A 23,141-nucleotide genomic window follows, 5' to 3' on the forward strand; every position below is an offset into this window, starting at 1 on the left:
TTCAGTCATTTTTCATCTGTGTGGAGATTTGCCAATCCCTTGCTCAGCTGAGGGCTGCAGAGCACCTCACAGGGGCTGGGAGCTCCACCCCCCAATATTTATAAAATGGTGCATGGGGGTCTTTCTCTTTTGTGGTTTGTAGCTCAGCTTAAGCTGTGGATGTTGCAGCTTTGATATTGATTTGATATGAATTTCATCTACAGCTGAGTGCTGTGGATAGGAAAGGAATATGGGGGAAAGAGGGCTGCTTGTCATAAATGCAAAAGGTGGGAGAGGTCGCTCCCCATTTCTTGTCTTTTGGGTTTGCGTGTGAAATTGTTGCTTTTCCCATGGGACTGTGGCACTTTAACTGCTTTCTTCCACTGCATAGTTACTGTGTAATAAACACCTCTGGGAAGGGGTTAAAAACAACTGGTGACACAAGCAAACACTAAAAAATAAATAAATAAAAGAAGGTGTGGCACATAATGATTTTTAGCAATGGCTGCTGTGTAGCATTTAACTGGGAAACCTGAGCTGACAGTAACAATCTCGCACCGCAGTCTGCTCGCCATTTAGTGGTTGGGTAATCTGTGAGCTACTGTAAGAATTTCATTTGTGGTTCAGTATGTTCTAACAAAAATACAGACAACAATAGCCTCTCGGTCTTTAGAGTCTGTAATGTGAACAGCTATCCTAGCATAACTCCTAATGCTCAAAATTAATGACAGTCCTCGCCAGACTCAGGACAGTGTCTGAAATGCCACTGGACTTTGAATAAAACAGGGAAGATTTATGATTGGCTTCCTGATTCCTGAGCCTGCAGGTTAACCTTGAAACATGCCTTGAGTATTTGCTTCCTGAAAACAAGGACTGCAAACTGCCTGGGGGTTGGCTGGGAAAGGGAATCAGTTTCACATGGACTTGAGCAAGCTGATCCTGCAGTTGTCTAAAGCACCTTTGTATTGCAGCAGAGTGCTGAGAAGTTTGTTATGGTCAGTGCTCTGCCTCATCATCTCTGACAGTTTTGCTTCTTTTAGACTGTTTGCTCATGCTGGTGTACAAGGACAAATCTGAACGAGCAAAAGGGCATAAGGAGAGGAGCAGCATGACCTTAGAAGACATCTGTGGCTTGGATCCTGGGCTCTCCTATGAGGGCTTGAATCACACGCTTGCAATCATCTGTCTCTCTCAAGTTGTGATGCTGGGATTTGAGAACAAGGAAACAATGTACGCGTGGGATGTACGAATACGCTACAGTTTGGGGGAAGGTAACCTTTGTCTTCTCACACTTTTTTTTTTCCCCCCCACAGGGTAAAAAACCAAAGAAAAGTGAAGCTAAAATGCAAATAAAAAAGCACAGTTCAGGACAAGATTGTCACTCATTTGAGAGAGGAGAAACTGTTCTCCCCCATAGATGTTAAAGCAGGTATCCCTTATGATAGGTTTTGACTACAGTACCACCCTGTACTGATGGATAACTATGACAGCTCTTAATTTGGGATTTTGATTTTGACACTGACAGTGCATAGCTTTGAAAACAAGTGATCAAACCTGTGTTTCTGGTCCTGCAGTTGACTCAGGGATTCTGGCTCAGAGGGAGCCTGAATTAAGAGACAGAGAGTCCTGAGTAGAACTTTGCCATTTTATGCCCAGTTTCCTGAGCTGCCTGCTGGGTGTTGCATTGATAATGCTCATTGCTGATAGTGTTCCATTTCAGAAAGAGTCTTCTTGCAATAAGGAGTGTCATCAGACATATTCTTTCCAGTTAACTTCACCTTTCTCCATCCTTCTCTATTATTTCCTTTGTTAGCAGCTCTAAAATGTACTGTGGTGAACAAAGAGAGATAATGTTGGTAATCCATAGTATCTGTCTTATGTTTGTTTAGTCATAACTAGGGAAGGAGGGTAGGTGTGTGGGAGACACACATTAGCAATCTTTATCATTTGTTACATATGCTCTGCCATCTGTTGGGTTTGTGGGCTCATTCCTTTCCAGTACATATGTAGAAAGATGGCCAGGGAATTTTACAGTAAAAATATGTGGAGCTATCAAAAGTGAGATGTGTGGATGTACCTCTCAGAGCTATCAAATATGAAGCCTTGCATAACAGGAAAAGGTTAGAGGGGGTTGCTGATCAATACAAGCATGAGTAGCTGGAGTAGTTGGTGCACTTTATTGATACAGTTCTGTTGTCTTCCAGTTCTGTTTTTTTTTTCTTTTTTTTTTTTTTTTTTTTTTTAACTAGGTTTTGGATCTATGTATAGCATAGACTTGTCCTAAAAGCTGAAGGAGTATTTGAATACGACAGGGTAGGTCTGTTTTTCATCGTGCACTGATGCAGTACGGAAGTAATCTCAGTCTTGGTGTGAGGGTTATGGTTGTGATTGGAGGACATGGAAAAGCAGCAAAGAGATTTTTTTCACGGCAAGCTGTGAATGAGGTAGGAATAGAGCCTATTGAATTATGATGTGTGCAGCCATGGAGTAAAGGTGAAGTGGGAGAGATTGTGTGTGGAGGTGAAGAAATGCAGAAGAAAAGTATAATTGGTTGAGCTGGAAATAATTTGTGTAAGGTTAAATGCAAAAAAGCTTAGGGGAAGGAGAATAAACCAAAGCATAGAAAATTTTTTCAGAATTTTATCTTTCAGTGCATGTTAGGAGAACGAAGTCAGAGTGAGTCTAGTTTGAGTGAACAGAAATAGAAAAGAGAGAAGACGTAGATGAAGAGAGGATGGTGACTGTTTTTTTCTTAAAGGGTAGTAAGGGTGCCTTTGTGTGCCTTGAAAGTAAAGTGGCTGGATGATAAATATAGGCTAGGGAGAGATGACCTCAGAGTCTGGGAAGCAAAAAAAAAAAAAAAGTGAAAGGAGCTGACACTGTTCTTGAATGAGGACCACAGAATGGAGGCGTTCACACTGGAGTTCCCAGTGTTTTCTCTCAGTTTTTAGCAGATGAGGTGGATGTGATTCCTGGAATGTGCTTGGGCCCACAACTCATTCTGAGAAGTTAGCATACTGCAGGTCAGTGCATAGCTGTGAAAAGGAAAAGATGGGCTGAAGAAAATGAAGCATTTAAGTAGTACCTTTTGTTCAGGGGTATACTCAGCTCTGTGTCTTCACACATTTTTTTTTTTTCATAGAGTAGGAGAAGTCAGTAGCTGGTGGGAATTTTGAAAAAAAATCCAATTCACCAAGAAAGCGGTGTATGGAAAAATCTTCATTTTCAGATATGATTTTTCCTCTGCTTTGGCTTTGTTCAGATTTGGGTATGCTGTTTTTTGACAGCAGCCTAGAATTTGAGCTGGAGCTCTTTGTCTTCAGCAGCTGTTGTAACTTGCAACTGATCGTGTGAAGAGTGGGCTCCATTCCTCACTTATGAAGCAGAAAGAATCCTGATGCTGCTTCTCCCATGGTTTAATTGCCAGCAGAATACTGGGCAGAGTTAACTGAGCAGAGGAGTCCAAATGACATAAAAGGTTCCTTTCCGAGCCTTATTGATCACGATGGTTTTGCTGTCTTTTTCTTAGCTTATGTTTAAGCAGGTTGCGTAACAACTGCGTGCCCAAAAGGGGACATCGTGTGACTATTGATTTGCTCCCTAGCAGTGCTACTGGCAGAGCTGTAAGCAGAGCTGTGGTTAGTTAGATCTATCTCTGTCTCCTTGCACATTTCACTCGAATGACTTTGTGGCTAATTCTGCTGGAGCCTTAGGGAACTTACCAAATGCATGTCATAGATGAGGAGTTGGCTTACAGCTCGGATCGTGACTAAGAATATAGCAAGTAGTATGAGAAGGAAGACTCAGACCTAGATGAAATTTGTGATGCTTGAAGAAGCATGGGCGAGGAACAGGGAAGAGTGGATGTAAGAACTGAGAGTACCTGGAAGTTACCCTGTAGATTTCACAGGCAGGGAGCTGTTGTGTAATCTTTGATGCACAACCAAAAGCTAAATCTATGTGCTTCTTGATAAACACCACCAAAAACCTTCTCCTGGAAATATAATAGTCTTGATGCTTTTCTGTACCAAGACAAATGGGTTTTTTAAAAATTTGTTGTGGTTTGTGGTTTTTGGTTTGTTGATTATTTTTTTTTTGTGTCTAATCACAATATGAAAGAAACTAGAGGAGCAGTGGAGGTCAACCCAATTGTTTGAGAATTATATGCTTGTTCACTGAAATTGTTCCCTTTGAAACACTGAGATGTGAGCCCTTGAAATGATCCCAGTAACTTATTATTCAGAATGCAATAGCCCTGGAAGAGAAAATGGGAGACCAGCCTAGAACAACTGCTGCTTTAGGTAAGGATACTGCAATATAGGTGATACTAGAGTTGGTATTTGAACCTGGATTTTGTAAACTTGAATGAGATAGGTGTTTCTTTTTCTTTCTACACTCTTAAAATTCAGGGTGTGAAATGTGAAAAATTAACTGACATCTAAAGCTGTTTGTTACCCACAAATCACTTATTTTCCTAGTAATTTTAAATGTCTGGGCATTTACCATCACCAACTCCTGAAAGAATTGCAAGGGTGGAAAAATGTAATATTCCTTATTTTACTGCTAGGGAGGAAATGAAGCAGTTTATTAAAGTTGCAGATAGAGATCTGGTTAGAACTTGCTTTCAGCAAGTCCTTTGAGCCTTAGCTTTTGGGCTCCTTGAGCACCATGTTATTTGTGTGCATGGATCTAGGAAAGGAGAGACACAAGTTAGAGGAGGAGACAAAAAGCAACCCGTGTAGTGACGCAGGGATGGACGAGGTAAGTAAAGTCTGGGCTGGATAACCGACTAATCTGAGATGGGGAGTAGCCTGGAAGATTTAGGAGAAATTAATGTGGCATTGCAGTTTTAATAATTTGTAGCATTAAGCCAAGATATGGTGGTTTTTTTTCAATTCTAAACTGGCATAAGAGGAAGTAATGGTCTTCCAGCTCCTTACACGTGGCTCTCTGGGCTCCACTTAGATCTTTATGCCAGAGTCTCATGGTGTGGGCAGGGGCTGCTCCAAGTACCACAGCTGAACAGAATCGCTTACATAACACTTGTATATTCTGTAGTAATTTTTTCCCCCCTTATTTGCTAGTTCATAGATTTCAAGTCTTTGTAGCCCCTGGCACTAAACTAGAGAGTGGGCCTGCTACCCTGCATTTCTGCAATGACATCCTTGTCCTGGCAAAGGACCTTCCTCCCAGTGTCATGGGGCAGTGGAAGCTCTCCGACCTGCGGCGCTATGGAGCTGTCCCCAACGGATTCATCTTTGAAGGGGGTACCAGGTGCGGCTTCTGTAAGTACAAGTGGAACCTGTCTTCTAAATGTTGCTTGATGCCTTTTGCAGAAATGTAAATGCACTCTCATTCGAAGGGGAGACTGCAGAACCAGCTGTGCTACTTTGTCTTACAGGCAGCCTCTTATTAGAGGGTCTGTTCTGAGCAGATTTCTGCAGGCTTCAGCCCTGCTGTTCAGTGAAAATGTGACTCTGTGGAGTCCTGACTGAAAATTGCTCTGTGGCTCTCTAGAAGCTGTTTAGTCAAAAGTTGCTATTGAACACAGAGCAAAAATAAGGTATCGAAATTTTATGGCTTGTGTCGTGCAAGAGATAAGGTAAAATGATTTAATGTTCAGATGATTAAATTATGATTAATTATTTTCTTGTTTGCTGAGGGGGAAGTGATATGGAGCTTTGAGGTTGCAGGTGACATCAATATTCTCATTGTAGAAATGCTAATTTCCAAATCCCATAGAGGACTTTCTGCTCCTAAAAGTTAGAAACAATTTTCTGGTCCCTTGCCTGTTAGTAGCTTTGTAACTTTATGGGGTGGGGCCATGTGATTTATGGGGTCAAAATGAAAGCAAGCAGGCTAAAACTAGTTTGTACAGCCTAGTAGCCAAGATACACCTTTAGATGGAGAGAAATCTCTTGTTTCAATGGCCATCTAAGACTTCTCAAATTCTCACTTCAGATAAAATGTGGAGTTCATATGCAAGATCTGAAAAGGAAACTTAATTAATTCACAGGTATAATAACACATATCATTAGGTTTATATTTATAAGGTTTTAACTTCCAAAGCAGAGTTTGAAGCCATTCTGAACTGATGATCTGTGAATACAAGTGGGTATGCAGATTTCCAGTTTGGATGTGAAGTTGTTTGACTTACATACTTTCTTCAGTTAACAAACTGCAAAATTAGAAGGTTTCAGAGTTAATCCAAATCCAAATATATTTTTCCTGGGACTTGCATGCTGTTGCTCTGCATGTTAATTCTGGTTGCCCTACTTCACAGAGTGGGAAACCCAAGTTCCTGCCCTCTTTCTGACCTGGCAAGAGGCATGGCCAGGGGGGATGGGTCTCTTCTCCCAGGTGACAAGGGACAGGAGGAGAGCATATGGCCTTAAGATGTGCCAAGGGAGGTTTAGGTTGGACTTTGAGAGGAATTTCTACACAGAAAGTGTTGTCAAGCATTGAAATGAGTTGTCCAGGGAGGTGGTGAAGTCAGCATCCCTGGAGGTGTTTAAGAAATGACTGGACATGGCACTTAGTGCCATAATCTGGTTGATACAGTGGTGTCCAGTCAAAGTTTGAACTTGATCTTGTCAGGGGTCTTTTCCAGCCTGATTGATTCTGTGAAACGAGGAGCTGTAGGTGATGGAACCTGAATTACCTATGATTTTTCTTTTTTTTCCTCCCTTAAACTTTTACAAGTTTCTAGTAAGAAACAGGAGGTTATCAGTAGCTCTCCTGTGTACATATGATTTTTTAATTTTTTTTTTTTTGGTTACAGGAGAACAGAATTAGAAAAGTGCTTTGCAAAGAGTCCCACTACCTTGTTGATCATATTTAAGAAACGTGTGTTGATAGCTGAGACCCTTTAGTTGCCATGAAAGGGTATTTTTGTCTTTCCCCTGCATGGGTGCATTCAAAGAGAAGGGCAGCATAATCATTTTGGTACAAAATAGCCTGCCACAGTTGGAAACTCTTTACAAGTTCAAGCTTAGCTTTTTAAGGAAGCTGTTCCCCTTAACTAAGCCGTCAAACATATCCGCAGGCATAACAACATTTAAATATGTATTTTGTCTAAACACTTGATTTAATATTGCCACTGTAAGAAAATGCTTTTTGAAAATAGAACCCAAAGAAAAGTATAACTGGTTATTCTTGACAGAAGTGTGTCGGTAAAGAGAAAAATCATCTTTCTTCAGGTATCTGACTCCTTTACCTCAATTCTCTGGAATTCTTGAGGCAAGCAAGTAGTGTTCAGGAAAAAAATTGATATGTTATTATAGAAGTTGTTTCAATTCCTAAACAAAAGCACTCTCCCTTACCCTGTCAAGTAAGCGTAATATAATATTATGCAGACTCTATTATTAATATTAGCTTCCTACAGGTTAAACCATATCTTTGCTAACATTCATCCTGTGGAGCTCTGAATGTTGAGGATTAGTGAATTTAAGGCTTAAATATCACTGTAATAAATACCTAATTCAAAGGAACCAATTATCTTGTGGTTTGATTGCCTTCCTTTCCATAATAAAACACATGAAGTCCCAAACTGAAGCAGAGCTTTTTCGGGTATGTCTGTGGTAGAATTGAGATGTAAATAGATATGAATTTGTTTTAACTTTTTGTGTCTTGCTTCCTCACAAAAGTTTTCATAAATATAAAATACTTTGTTATGTTCTGTTGCTTAGTACAGGTTTAGTTCAACTTCAAAGTCTTTGGTACTCAATTCAGGTAGAGGAAAACTATCTGAGATAATGCTGAGATTTCAAACATTAAATCTAGGTGCATTTTCAAGACCATTTACACAATTTTATTCATCAACAGGAAGAAGAGCATTTACATTCTGAAATTCTTTTGCTCTTAACATCACAATTGTACTGCTAGAGATGAAAACAGTATTTTTTTTTCTGCTTCTGAAAGATGCAAATAAGGTTTTCTCTGGGCTAAAATTTTGTTCTCTCTGTAGCTGAAGCTTAGTCCCACATACTGTTTGCAAAAAAGCAGGTGTCTTGGCCTAGGGGTCAACTGGAAGGTTTACGTAGAGGAACAGGCTGGAAAAAGACTCTCACTTTCCTAAGTTTCCAGCTCAATTAGTGTGCACCAATTAAAATGACCAGTTGCCAGGAGAATGTTCACTTGGAGGTCAGTGTGAAAAAATTCAAGTAGGGCAATAAAAGGGCACATTAACACCATGAGAATTGTCCAGTGTTCAAGTGCTTCAGGATTAGCTCTCAGAGCCTAGTTTAAAGCTGCTTCATATTTTCTGACAGCATCTCCTTGAAGAAAGGAACTTGTAGGACCCTTAGTGCCCTTTTGAAAGAACAAATGCTACTGCTGCTGCTGCTAATTGCAGGATAAGCAGGAGTATTTCTATGATCATTTTGGTGTTTCAATAAGATTTGGTACTACCTTTCTTCTTTCCTTTCTGTTTTGCCCTTGTGCATTTATTTAGACATTAGAAGTAGTAGGGGTGGTTAAACTGGGGCAAGATATGGAATTTTTTGATAGATTAAAAATTCTGTTTACATGTGGATATTCTGTGCTGCCTCCTACTAAGGCCTCCTGCAGACAACCAACATTGTTATCTTTATTTATCTATTTTTAGTAGTCATGCCCATATCTTAGTTGTCAATAATAGGAATACCCTTTGTTGTTTTCCCCAGAGAGGAGAGCAGTGTGAGTTACCCTTTGAGGGGAGCTGCTCAAGGCCAGGGTTGGGATATACTGATTGGATGACAGGCTGATTGCCATGGAATGAACTGCCATGGTTCCTACCTCTCCTGCAGCTAAAAGATTTCAGGCTCTAGAATTGTCTGGCACCTGTTAGGAGGAGTAATTAATGGGAAGGGACTGATTCTTCCTCCTTACTTTCACACACACTACAGAGATTGAAGTAATTTTTGGCTATAGTCCATTTTGAAAGTGTGTTTGCCCATGGGTTTGCATTTTTAATTTGACAAATTCAACTCAACATTAGCAAGATTAAGTAGTACTTGGAAGTTTTATGAAATTGGCAACTTGTCTTGAATGTTTGAGGGACTGTACAGGACTTTACTACTGACTGCCACAGAGGACTGGCTTAGTGTTTCAGTCCTGTGCAAGTGGTTGGAGGCTGCTTTTCACCAAGTCTCTTACCCCATGGAGGGAGCTGAGTGAGCCCTTCAGTCTGGTCAACAGCTGCGTGGCATTACAGTGATGCATACCACATATTCCTCAGCTTCTGAATGCCTGTGCACCAAACCTGTCCCAACACATAACTGAGATATGTAATTACCAGTGGTGAATTTCTCAGTTTTCTCAAGAAAGCAGAAAAGAAATGTAATCATTTGCTTTTATGTATAATTTTAAAACTTTATTTAGTTAAGCCCTACCCACTCGTTCATCTCTCTTGATGTTTTTTTGCAAGGGCCCTTAGACTGCTTCCTTCCCTTGCAAACTAGTTCTACCTACCAAAACAAGAAAGGAAATGTTTCCTATGATGGTTAATCAGCAATTAAGGTGCTCATGTGAATAACAGACTCTACGAAGAACTTGTATGTGTATGTTGGATTTGTATCCACATGCACATGGACATACACTGTTTGCTCTGGTTGTATAAAGCTCATCACGTTTGGTTTTGGGATTTCCAAATGACTGATAGTTATTTGCAGAAAAAATCCTTTGAGTTAAGCTGCCAGATCACATGCACACATATACTTTCTTTGTTTCCATTAAAGTCAAAGGCTTGTAGAGCCTCTTAGGAGTTTAAGTAACTTTTAAAAAAGAGTTAAAGACTCTTGACAAAAGAGTTAAAAAAAACTCTTGACAAAAGCAATAAAAGAACAAAGTGGTCCAGATGTATTCTTTATGTACAGAAATATTTGAGGAATCTTCTTTTTTTTTGCCCTGAATGCAAAAGGGTGCAACAGGGATGTGAAGGATTCTGCTGAATTATCAAGCCACATAGTAAATCATTGTGCTTGAGGCATGAAAGTCCTCTGCTATGTTGTCTCTATATCCTGCTTGCTCATTGTGCATGGAACGCAAAGGTTGGGTGTCTGTAGACTCCCTCTGCTCTGTGGGGAGAGGAGAATTCAGCTTAAAGAAAAAGCTGAATTTCAAATAGCTCCTGAATACATTGCACTCAGGATTTTTTTCCTAATACAATGTTCTTTGACATCTCTTGGGGAGGGGAAATGGGGCAAGACTGCAAGTGAGTCACCAGCAGAACTCTTCATACTGGTCAGACTGTGTGATTAGTGTTGTAGTCTCCTAGGTGGTCTCTGATCCTCAAGCCAGGGTGTGTTTATGTTTCTTGAGCTGAAGGATTCTTGATAGGAAAGATCTGAGGAGATGCAAATGTGGTGGAGTGACAAATCAAATTATGAAGATGCCTCTAACAATGTTGTCTTGAACAGATTTAAGCAGAACAGGCAGAGGCTTAGATATGTCATAAATCAGGAATGACAAAAGAGTTTGGACCAGAATATATTTTTCCTAGAGTGGTCAGTTTACAGCTTGCTGGCTATACCTGATTTGCTAAAATAATTACTGTGGCTTCTGGTTCACTCTTTATTATCCCTTTTGTTTGAATCCCACAGCCCTTTGTCAAGCTGTCAAAAGTATCCATTTCCTAAGCAAAATGTGAATGTCCTGTTGGATATGACAGGGTATTTGTTTGGAAAGTGATGGGGATGCAGTCATTCTGGTCAAGATCAGCTCTGCTGCTTTGACTAAAATTGGAAAAAGTATGTTTGCAACTCAGAATTGGCTAGAGACATGCAGAAGTTAAAGATATGTCCAGATTAGGGGCCTGAATCAAAAGGAAAGTAATGTGAAAAACCCTACAGCAAGTCTAAGATTTGGTATTGGAATTTTCTGGTGTTCATGGCTATGGTGAAGTGGCAGGACTTCTTCAAGGTCTGTATACTAATTTAATTTCCCTTTTTGTCTGGTATTTAAGTTTTATTTTGCTGAAATTGCTGGTTACTGGTGGCCTTTTGCCTGATGTTTTAAGATAATAATTATTTTTTCCTGACATGATTTATATTTGGACTAACAATTCTCAAATAAAATGCTCTGTGGAACCCTTCTAGTCTTTTGTGTTGTTCATGTAGCCATGTATCATGGAGCTCCTAACTTGTTTGTTTATTTAGTGATTCTCATTCTAATTTTGCTTGGGGCTATTCTTAATGAATGGAAAGCAAATATCAGAATAGAGCAAAGGGTAAAGATCTGATGACAACCTGTGGAGTTGTGTTACGTTCTGTTAATAATAGACACACAGGACTTAGTCTAGGAAAATTTATACTATAATCCAGCAATATAACCAAATTCTATTTTGTTGGTATATAAAAAGCTGCTCTTGATTAAAACTGGTTAAAAGTAGAACTAACTTGGTTCATTCTGCTGAAGACACTTGAAGTATTCCTGACACTTCATGCACAGCTAAAATTTGACCTACAAAATTTTAGGGTGAATAAGAATAAAAGACTGGACAGCTGTTGAGAATAAGGTGTCTGTTTTGACATTCAGGGAGGATTGGAACTAGGTGATCTTCAAGGTCTCTTCTAACCCAAGCCATTCTATGATTCTAGTGTGTGTGTACTGACCTGAATTTTAAATTTCTTTTCCCAGGAGAATATCTTCTTGACTTCTTTTCATGCACCTAAAACTCTTAATTGCTATGTTATAAATAGCTTCAGCTAAATATATTTCTAGTGTTTCCAGGCGAAAACCACACATATTTATGTTGTGCTTTCTTGCAGGGGCTGGTGTTTTTTTCCTCTCTTGTGCTGAAGGGGAGCAGATCAGCTTCCTGTTCGACTGCATCGTCCGCGGCATCTCCCCGACCAAAGGCCCTTTTGGTTTGCGTCCAGTGCTCCCAGGTTAATACAGGAAGTGTAGAGTAACCAAGCAAAGTAGGAGCTTGTCATGTCTCACAGTCACTGCTGCTGTTGTGAAAACAGCTTGCAGACACCGAGGGTGTGCAGAGTGCAAAGTGGTTTTCATTCTGAAATGTCACAGTACAGATTTATAAGCTGGATGTACCCAGTTTCCCCCTGCTGCTCTGGCTCATTCATATATCTGGTGGTATTGCTAACTCTAACCCTCTCTTATTTAACAGTACTAAAGGTGGCAATTTGAATTGAAAAGGAACCCTAACTTTTAGTTTTAAACTAAAACACATTTAACTTGGATCCATGTCTGCATTGCTGTTTTGATAGTTTAATGGAAAACTAACTTCTGAAGCATTTTGAGTTTATCCAAAATAAAATGTTCTACATCTTGTCACCCTTAGAAAGCTTTGTCAGTCATCCACATCACATTTAAGTTTTTCAACTTGAGCTCTTTTCCTGATGTGTGAGAATTAAATTCCAGTTCCTATTTCATGGTAAATGCTTCATGCGGTGTAATGTTCAGACAGAAATTTGGATGGCATCATAATAAACCCTATTGCCTTTTGATTTCAGCAGCTGAAACACGGTATTGAGTCAGAATGACTCTGTTGAACAGGATGAAAGTGTAGAAATGAGATTGCAGAAAATTATCTGTGATTTGCTGGTGAAATACTGTGAGAAAAGGCTGCAAGAATGGTGAAGGTTGAGGTTGGATTTGTGGAAATACTCAGAATTTCTGTTTAAGTGTTAGGCTGTTAATAAGTGTTTGACAGGGTTTTATTGCTGTTATAAGATTAAGATAATTGCAGAAATGAAATGTGATGGAAAATATTAGGTCTATATGTGAAGCTTGTGAAAATAAATGATGAAAAATTAGTTAAAGTTAAATGCAGTAAATACAAGGCTCAGTTCATGTCGTCTTTCTCATGTTTATAAGACAGAAATAAATAAAATAATCAAGCAGTATAGTGGGCAAAAGAGTCATTCTTGTGTGATGATACATGTTTGCATTCAGTTAACTGGAGTGCTAAAAAAAAGAAGAAAAAACCCAACAACAGAAACAGTGTTGGTACTTAAAGCTTTGCTACTGAACACATTTTTCTGCATGTCTAAAACTATGTGTGTGTATATATATGTACACTCACAAACACACATATATACAACTCCTAAATCTTTCACATAACAAAAATTTATGTCCAGAAAAATTAAGCCTACAAAAAAACTATTCTGCTACCTTTTTTTTTTTTTAAATTATTATTTTAAATTTTAATTTTAGATGGCAAAGTCTTTGAAGATTTGTTTTTTAGAAGCACGTGGGAGTAAATCTGCTTTCACATCTTAGTTATCACTTCTGGTGTTTGTGGGCTGTTGTGCCACATGCCACATTCCCTTCCCTCCTTCAGGAGCTCTGACCTCACCGAGGTGCATAAAGTGGATGTGGAACTTTGTGGGGAGTATTTGGTGTTTTTTTGTAAGAGAAGGCCTCTTTTCTGAGGTCCTTTCCTTTCTCTTTTGTGCTTGATGGACTTGTCATTAAAATTTCATCCACTTAATTTCATCTTGTTTCCAGGAGAAGTGTGTGGTAGGGAATTGTGCTCATGTTCTTGCAGACTCCTCTGCCTTTTTCCAAGCTACATTGAGCCCTCTAACTTTCATTCCTTTGTGTTTTACCCTTGTTTCTTTCATTTTATTGTCACTCCCTATGTACACGTTCCTTCATGGAAAAAAACAAGGTTTTTATGTTCTCCTTTATTTATTATCCCATGCAGAAGCTTGTACAGATCTGTTAAAGGCACACGCAGATGTACAATTCTGGTGATTCATCCATAAACTAATATTCCTTATCAAGTGTGTTGTTACACAGAATGTACTCTATTGCATGGAAAGGTCAAGTCTACCAGCTGCACGGTGTCAAGTATTGAAATTCACCCAACCTTTTGAAAGCATCAGCATTTAAACAGATTAATTATCTGTACACTTCAGGTAGCTAGATCAAAACTTCCAGAGTGGGGTTTCTACCAAGAAACCTCTTGTCTATGTTGTTCATATTTACTGCAGTGCAGAATGTTTCACAGCCTGAGCTGTACTCTGTGTGTGCAATGTTCTGCTTTTGTGCAGTTTAAAAGCTTTTAGAGAAACCTTCTCTTTACAGTTTGCTACTTGAGTTTGGCATCTTGTCATTGCCTGTACCTTTCCAACTTAAATGTGAAATATGCTTGAAGCACTGTGGTATTTTCAAACAAGGAAAACACACAAAGGGCAGATGTACAGAGAAAGCATGTGGTAAAAACAGTCACAGTCACAGTGACACCAATGCCCACAGCACAAATTTAATCTATAGATGCTATGCAGTCAACGTTTGTAGTCTGTCTTTGTGGAAAAGATTAATGAATGAAGCCAGTTGCTTCATGTACAAACAGCTCAATCATATGGTGTGCTCAAAGGAGTGCTGAAATATTTATGTTAGCATGAAATTAATAGGAGATGGTAGAGAATGGTTCAAAGGGGATTGAAAAATAACCAGTTTTCTTACTTGCCATAGTGATTCTTAAATGTAAAATGCCCAGTATCCAAATGGAATTTGTAAACTGTGTGTTAAGGGATATTTGCTCAAGGACAATATCCACATCTTCTTTTCAAGACTGTAGTTTTAAAAACTATGCCTTATTTCTTTAAAAGCATGATGTTCTTATCACGTGGATATATGATTACTGTACATATTCTGTTATATCATCTATAAAATATGTATTGAAAATCCAGTGCAGTGGAACTCATTAACTTGACTGACCATTGCAAGGTATCACAATCTGGTCTAATCTCTCATAGCAGACCTGCCTTGAGCAGCAGGTGAGGCTAGAGAATTCCTGAGATCCCCTCCAACCTGAATTATTACTTGGAAATGAATATCAAATTACTGTTCTCATGATAAAAAATAATTTTATTATGTGTACGTCCAAAATAAATTGGAATAGGAAAAGAACATTAGACGTTTTATGGTTTTTTACATGTGTACTTATTTTGGGAGGCCGTTAATTCTTCAAAATTGTACCAAAATAGTCCTATTGATACCTCCATTAGCAGATCGGAGGTTTTGCTTTGTTAAAAGCTGCATGATCAGGTCTCATAAAAAACCCCTGAAGGCATAGAAGACAGGAATGTGAAGGTCGTGTGGGTATAAGTATCTGTAGATGTTTTTAGGAAGTCTAATATTTTAAATAAAGGACTCAAATGACTGATGGGATGTCTTTGGATGGTTTGTTTTCCCCAGCTACTAGTTGGAAGAGAACTGCTGTAACTGGCTATTAGCATGGTCTCTTTTCTTATTTTGGCCTTGAAGAGGTATTTAGAAAACAGTCCAGAGAATTTTACATTCTGTCTTGACAGAAGTGTAGATATGGACTTAGTAATGAATCACTGACTGCATGGTTTGTAATCTATACTGAATTTGCATGCTTATTATTTGAGAAATGTTTGTTTATCAGGTGTGTGTTGAACTCCTTTTTTTTCACTAGCAAGATTCTTGTTGAATGCCAGACCTGAACACTGCAAAGGCCCAGCAGCCCATCAGAGATGTCTTTGATCAGTGGGCAAACCAGTACTCTCTGTATCCGAGTATGTGCCAGTCCAGTCCTGCAGTCTGGAAAGACCCCAGGTGTAATGTTGATAGTCTGGATGCTCTCTCTGAATTTTGGAAGCTTTTCCAGGCTGCTTTGTGGCTGACTGGGGACTGTACAGTGCTGCTTGCTGAGGATCTGTCTGATGCTCTTCCTTTTTGTTGAAGCTTGATACACCTTTGGTCATTGCAAGACAGCTCTGTGGCTGCCTTCTGCAGTGTCTGTACCAAGTGGATCCTCCTCAAACTTTAAGGATATCTTTTCATTCCTCCAGACATCTTAGAAGGTGGGGAGATGTTAACAAGAAGGTGAGGGTCCAGGCCTGATTTACAAATGTGCCTAAAGTTACACAGGAAGGCAGAGAAGAGAGATTTTTCAGCCTAACTTATCTAATTTTGTTTAATCAAATAATTAACCAATTTTGCATTTTAAAGATGCATATAATCAATTAGGTAGCTGCTGACTGAATTGGATACAATACATTTTTTCCTGACAGGTGCTTATTGAACAACCCTGGAGCTTTGAATTACTGTGACACTTTATTCGTCTGTTACCAAAGTATTCAAAATCTCCCACGATGAGCAGCTGATGTGGCTTTAATGAATACCCACCAACGTAATGTAAAAATAAAATCTCCAGCAGAGGCATTTTTAGTCCAGCTAAATTTGATGTAATCCTTCCCCTTTGCCCCAAAGCAGTGTATAAGAACATTTCAGCAACTGCCTCACTTAAAAAGATTTTTCCCTCATAGCAAAGGATCCATTCTTTATTGGAAAATTATTAAACATTTTACTAATTGAAGGACCTGAATGAATCACTTGACAGGATACATTGGTTAAGAGTTTGTGAAATGAAGGTACTGATTGTTTTTGAAGCTGCTTTCGGATGTTGTGTGGGCAGAAGCAGTCGGAACTTCCTTGGGCAGCTGCCTCGGTGCTGGTCATGCTGCTTCTGTCCCTCTGAGTTACTAATATGGTAAATTGCCACACAGTTATTTAGAGGTTGTGTATTGGGCATGCAAAAGGTATAGGATGATGCCAGAAAATCCAGCTTTGTAGAATTACGGCGCAAAAACTTATTAAAAAAGGATTATTTCAACAGCACTCATGGAAGGTTGTAGGTTATGCACTCCGATAAAGACTGGTCTGTAAAAAGTGGCTGCTAGTGACTTCACTCCATAGTCTGATCCTGTAGGAAAACCTCCTGATAAGAGCTTGGTAGTCTGTAACCAAAAATACTGATATAAGAATGCGTTACTTCTGGGGAATAATATTGAATGTGTTTTCCATAGAAGTCTGGCTTATTAGCAGAGAAGATTAAAGGTGAAATAAAGACTTGGGTAAGACTGATAGATAATTATTTTCAATATATAACTAGAAGTTAGACTCTGTATGTGTTTGTCAGGTTTTGAAGTTATTTCTCTAGGTATTTCCTAGAACTTGCTGAGGAAGGTTCTTCTGCTCAGTCTTTCACAAAACTGAGCAATGAGCGGTCGCAGCACATAACTATGAACTCAGTTGTATACATACCTTTTATACATAGGCAATGCTTAAGGGGAAGTTTAACCAGAAATGATCAGTTCTGTTGGACAGATAGTATGCCTGGAGGTTTCATGTTTTTGTGTGAAAGCTGGTGGGTTCTGTAGCTGTGCAGCTGATAGGGAGCTAGGCTTCTGGAAACAATTGAACATGTGAAGTGCAAACTTACTGACTTCAACTTCTTTCCTACCTCATCTTGTATTTTATTATAAGCCAATTTTACAAGATCAATTTTTTGACCACTTAAAAAAAATTCTTTTGCTGTCTTTGAGGGATATCAGTTACTTAAAAAACTAATTGTTCTGTAGATGCTCTAGCAATATTCTGAAAATCTGCATTTGTCAAGTAACCATATTCTGAGGAAAGTAAAAGGACCTTTCCTACTGACAGTTCTTTGGTGTGGGAAGGGTTACTGCCTGTTTGCATCTTGGTTTGACCAGTTTGCTGATCAGTTATGCCAACTTCATGCTCCAAGTGCTCATAGAACATCTTTCTTGAACCTCTTTTGGACATAGGGCATTTAAATAGATACAGCAGAGTAACTGGAGCAGAGGACATTAAAAAATAGACTCAGGCAGCAGCTTGTAATGCTGTATGCCACGGAGCAGATTCTTGCATAGCCCTGCCTGGGTTGCACCATAGGTGCTGGTGGCCAGATCTTGTGTCTTCCCTTGGTAGAGGTCCATATGGAAGCATTGTGGGTTTCGTTTGAGTGAGCAATTGCACAGGTTTGAGCTAGTCAATGCCAGTCAATGGCAGGTCAGCAATAGAATATGGTTAGGGAGGAAAGATGTGGCAGTTTGTTTCTTGGGGTAGTTAATCATGTAGGGAGCTTTCGTGGAATTTAGCTGACCTGGCAGTTCTCCTTCCCTGGATTGTGAGCTTGCTTTGACTGCTGTGTTGACAATATCAAAACCAAGTCTTTTAAAATGAAAAGACCTGGGATGAAAATGAAACTTTTATCTTTACAACTGTTTTTTGTCTTACTAACACAACTACAGCAGTGCATAGCCTTTTTCATCCTTTTCCCCCCTTATTCAAAAATTCAGTGTTTTTGTGGTGTGTTTCTACTACTCAGTTGATACAGATATACAGACATCAGAGCAGCAGTTGTGAGGAAGCTAATCTATTTTCTCTGTCATTAATTACTTTCCCTATGTATTTATAAGAACTACTGAAATTTCTGATGAGGGAAAAGTTAGCAGACCATATCCTCTGCAACCGCTCAACATGGCACACTCATCAGTGATATTTGAAGGAATCCAGAAGGTTTCTCTTGGGATAATGGTTATGATTGCTTCCAACATCTGGTTTTATTATTGTGCCTGCTGGAAACAAAATGTTTTAAAGGAAACTGGCCTGTGTTACTGATGAAATTTCTTCCATGTTCTGTGTAACTTTTTGTCTTTCTATTTTTTTTTGGAATATAATGAGCCTTCTTCAGTGAAATAATTTCAGCTGGAATGGCAAACTTATTAAAATGTAAGGGGAAAATCCATGACAGTACATTTTAGGAGTGGTTTACGTCATTCTAACTTGTCTTGTATTAAATGTGAAGACAGAGAGCCACCAGCTTGCTTATTTTATCTCTGACACCTGAACTTAATGACCTTCTGAACATCAAACTTGAAAACAAGTCTTCATGAATAGATGATCTGGATTGGAAAGTGTCAGATCATTATGACTCTTTATGAAAGTGTTTAATCATTATGACTCTGACTTTATGATGTAGATTTGTAAATTTCTAGAATGCAAAATTTTGTCTTTTTCAATGTTAAAATTCCCAGTGAATTCTGGACATATTTTACATGAGTCAAATTAGCTTTCAAGTCCTCTGTACTTGCTGGATACTAATTATTCTCTAACTATTGACTTTGGTGTTGTGCTCTTCTGTGTTCTGTCCCTGGTGGTGACTATTACAGACATTGGGTATAATCTCTGAAAATCTTTGACACTTTTAATTTTAATTTACTGTGTAGCACATAGTAAATTAGCAGGATGTGCTTGAAGTCAGATTGTCCCATACATTTTTACAATCAGCATTTCAAACATAAGAATCTAACATGTCTTTTTTTATTTCTTTCTTTTTTCTTTATTTTCCATGTTTCCTCCTTTATTTGTTTATCTTCTGTTTCTTTTGAAAGATCCAAGTACAAATCCAGCCTATTCAGAAGAAAGATTGGCTCATGAAGCTTTGCAATTAGAAAAGCGCTTGAGCTTGCTGTCCCATACGAGTCGCCAAGGGAGTGGAGGTAAGAAATACCTTTAATTAAATAAAAATATTCCTTCCTGCCCAGGCTTTAAAAGTTATATGGCCTGTGCTATAGGATGTGAAGCTTACAAGAAAAATAACAGAGAAATGGTCAAGACATTTGATTTGTTGTGTTGTTGGTGAGGCAGTTTTTTAACAGCATTGTTTGAAGTCCTTTGATTTAAATTGGAGGTTTTCAGCTCAGCAGACTGAGTTTTGAGTCAAACGCAATTAACCCAGGAAAACCATTTAGTATGCTGAGTCCTACTGAATTTGATGTGTAAAACTTTAAAAGAGCTGTCTGCATCAAGTCTGATACCTGCTTAAGTACTTGACTCAGTCCAGCCTGTGAGATGGGCTCACTTGTATGGTTCACAAATCAGGCTTACAGCAGATTTTTGCAGTAAAACATAGGAGTCCTGTGCTCTGGTAGTAAGTGTTAATATTCTTGCTCTCTGGGCAGGAATAATATCTGTACATGCCTTTTCTGGAGTTGTTAATGTATCAAAGTAGAATTAGTGTCAAGCACTGGATTTGTAATGGGGCCTGTGCCCTGAACTGCCATTTGAACTGTTTAATAGCTGAAGTTAGATCATCTAAATACCTGCTTTGCTCTTGACTCTAAAGCCTACATGCCTAAAAAAATGTCCCTGTGAAGATCCTCAGGAGCTTAATTATGTGCTTATATACATGTCAATGGCTGCTTTAGCCTAGACACTGCTGGGTAATGTGGCTGGTGACTAAATTCCAGTGAGACTTCCTGAGGTTTTTCTTAATTAGCATATTACTACTAGACTTGACTGAATTGACAAAAAATAAATGAGACTTGATAGATAAGCCTGCCTGTTGTTTTTTTTTCAGTCCCTCTGGTCAGAAATCATGGCCCAGCTTCATGTACAGTTTCTGCCTTTGTTTTCACATTGGTTTTGTTAAGAGAGAAGAAAATAACATTGTGGAGTCTGTGTGTGCTACAAGAAAGTGTTTTTGTATTTATTTGGTTTTGTATTTTTTTGTTGGTGTGATGTTTGTGTTTTGTCCTTGTGCCCTTTCATGCCAATGTTTACATTTTTTTCTTCCATATTCTGTCTTTGATGGCAGTAATTACCTGTTAAAATGCCTTTCTTGCAAGTATCATTGAGGGGGAAAAAATCCAGCAATATATGCATGAATGAATCACAGAAAATCTTTTTGTATACAGATATGTAAACATTTTTATAACAGTATTATTCTCATTTGTACAGTGATGTATGGCTGTATTTTGGTACAGCAACTCAATTAACTATGAAAGTAAAATATGTTTGAAAAGGGGAGAACTTGGTGCATAAACTTAAAAAATTTATCGTTGAATGCATTATGTTCCACAGTGTGGTAGGGTTATGGCAAGGTAACATACTGTTGTGTTTTATTTTTCCCGTGGGGCTATGAGTTATTGCAGGAATTCTGTCTTTCTGACGGCAGTTCCACTTACAAAAAGCAGATGGAATCTCAGGGCCCTTCCTGTTTGTACATACTTGCCATGCTTCAGTCTGTCGATTGTGCTTTAAACACAGGTTGATGTGTTTTCTCCTTTTCTAGGAGACGACAGGAGCCTTTCAAGCTCGTCCTCGGATACCAGCCACTCGGATGTCAGCGTTGGGAGCAGGCTGACGGTGTGGCCAGAGCAGTCTTCAGCCAGCACCTCTCAGGAGAGCCATGGACTGGCAGCTGCAAAGGGGATTCACCTGGGAGAAGAAAAGACCCTTCCAGAAGGGGCTCGTGGCACCACTAAACCCCCTCCGAAGCCCCTCCGGTCCAGACAGCTGCAGGAAATAGGCCGTCAGAGTTCTTCTGACAGTGGAATAGCTACTGGTAGTCACTCTTCTTACTCTGGGAGCTTCTCTTCCTATGCTGGGAGCTTGGACATTTGCCACGGCGATGAGTTTGGGTCGTTGCTAAGCTTGCCATTGAACTTTCCTTCAGATCAGAGTCTATGTACTTGTCCTCACAGTGAGTCCCAGAGAGGTGTGGGATCAGAGTACCAGGTTCCCAGCTCTCTCAGACACGTTTATGATATACCCAGGAGTGTGTTACAGGCAGTTTCTAAAGAAGTGCAGCTGAAGAGTGCAGATTCCACGCTACCCAAGGACCAGGCCCTGCCAGCTCCAGGTGCCAGTGACCCAAAACTGCCTCTACCACACTTGGAAGCACGGAGGGGACCTGAGCATGGCCAGCACAGAGGGAGGCCTTCATCCTTACTCACAGAGAGCAGCAAGGACTCAAGTGATGAGACATATGTGGATTTTGTTTCAAGGTGGTCAGACACAAAACCACAAGGACAGGTGTCAGACTCCAAAAGTAGTGAGCTGCCACCACCTGGTGGGGCCTCAGCTGACCCCTGTGACACATGTAGCCCCCACCTTGGGATGACAAGAGCTCTTTTTTCATCTTGTCCAATCTGTGGTGGACTAAAGGTAAATACCTAATACTGAGCAGATGCTAACGAACCTTAGTTAATATATCATGATTAATTTAAAGTTACTTAAGTTGTAGGCTGTAAGTAATATAGTTTCCTTTATACTTTGAACAGGTAATAACTTTTTGTGTTGTTTATGCTCCAATGGAGAGGCACATGGTTTCCTCAAAATCTATGCCTAGTCAAGGAAACACTGAAAAATATAGGTCACCAATCATTATTTTTAAATTGGCCAATTTTGCCTTTGGGTACATGTAAGTGAAAGAGAAAGAAGTTTTGCAGGCACTGGATTTGTCCACATATAATGGCAAGCAAGCATGAAGGACATTGATCTGTCTTGCTGATGGTGTTTATAAAGAATGAAGGGAGGTCAAATAGTATGTGCTACTCTTAAGGTGATCAGAGTGCATATTTTTATTTTATTGATGTTTTTCTTTTCTTTATCACCATAGTTTGAGCATGCCTTGCACAAGAAGCCAGGTTAGACAAGTTTCTCACTAGTGAAATAAAAGGTAGTCAAGTCAGCATGGCAGTCCAGTAATGTGACTGGCCAACGACAGGTACTTTAGAGGAAGTACACAAAAACTCATTAGCAATTTACAAACAGGACAGTTTATTTGCAGGAAAATTTATTTTTGATCACCAGTCACATGTAGACTTAATACCTAAACTGTGGAGGTTCATTTGCCTTTCCGAACACATTTGCCAGTATCTGTTAGAAAGACTTTGATATTCTTATAAATTCTTTTTGGACCTGCTACATTCTTGTCTTTTTATGGCAGTAAACTTTTATGCATTAATTATACATTGCATGAAAATGTATCTGTTTTTATCCATGCTGGAGAAAATTTTTTTTGTGAATGTGTTTGCTAAACTAGAAGAAGGTAAAGCTGCTTGTATTAGTGAGCTGTTGAAAGGCTGGGAAGGTTAGAGGGAGTGCTTAAATTAGGGAATGTGTGAAGCAAGGATTCAGCAGGAGAGATTTCTGCATGAGGAATTAAACACTGCCATCAAAGTGTGTGCATTTAATTAAACATGAGATTACATAAACCACTGCTATGAAAAGGGCTTGAATGTCTGGTAGGTCATGAAAGAAAAATTAAAAGGTTATAAATTTGAGGGATTATTTTATCCTCATGAGGTGTTTCATTCATTTGCATCAAGTGCCTTCACACGTTTGCAAAATAGAAAGCACTGTCTGCCTGGGATGCTTGCACAGCCCTGTCACAGCACCTTGGATGTGGCTTTGTCATGCACCTGCAGCACCTGGCAGGTAAGGAGGCACTTCTGGGACAGACTTTGTAAGGCTGTGTCTGCACTGGTCAGTAGGACCAGTGATCTTCCAAGGCCATCCTTACCAGCCATTTGCACCAAAGTGTGGCTGGAGGCAGTGCAGGCAGTGGGGTGCACAGCTCTCTATCTGCTGTT

At 39.3% G+C, this 23,141-nt stretch overlaps 1 protein-coding gene across 4 annotated transcripts in view; it reads left to right on the forward strand.

The window, feature by feature from the left end:
- DOK7 (docking protein 7) overlaps positions 1–23,141 on the forward strand; it is a 57,715-nt gene that overhangs the window by 3,477 nt on the left and 31,097 nt on the right. The window contains exons 3-7 of one of the 4 annotated variants that reach the window (XM_085059699.1): positions 1,005–1,250; positions 5,064–5,264; positions 11,727–11,846; positions 19,155–19,262; positions 20,837–21,711. In XM_085059699.1, coding sequence (XP_084915825.1) covers positions 1,005–1,250; positions 5,064–5,264; positions 11,727–11,846; positions 19,155–19,262; positions 20,837–21,711 — 1,550 coding nt within the window. Of the gene's footprint in view, positions 1–1,004; positions 1,251–1,415; positions 4,281–5,063; positions 5,265–11,726; positions 11,847–19,154; positions 19,263–20,836; positions 21,712–23,141 lie in introns of those variants that run through there. The other 3 variants (XM_085059700.1, XM_085059702.1, XM_085059701.1) reach the window with 3 other exon arrangements.

The sequence above is a fragment of the Lichenostomus cassidix genome, chromosome 4, assembly GCF_008360975.1.
Source record: "Lichenostomus cassidix isolate B80296 chromosome 4, HeHo_3.0, whole genome shotgun sequence".
In the NCBI taxonomy this organism is placed as follows: Eukaryota; Metazoa; Chordata; class Aves; order Passeriformes; family Meliphagidae; genus Lichenostomus; species Lichenostomus cassidix.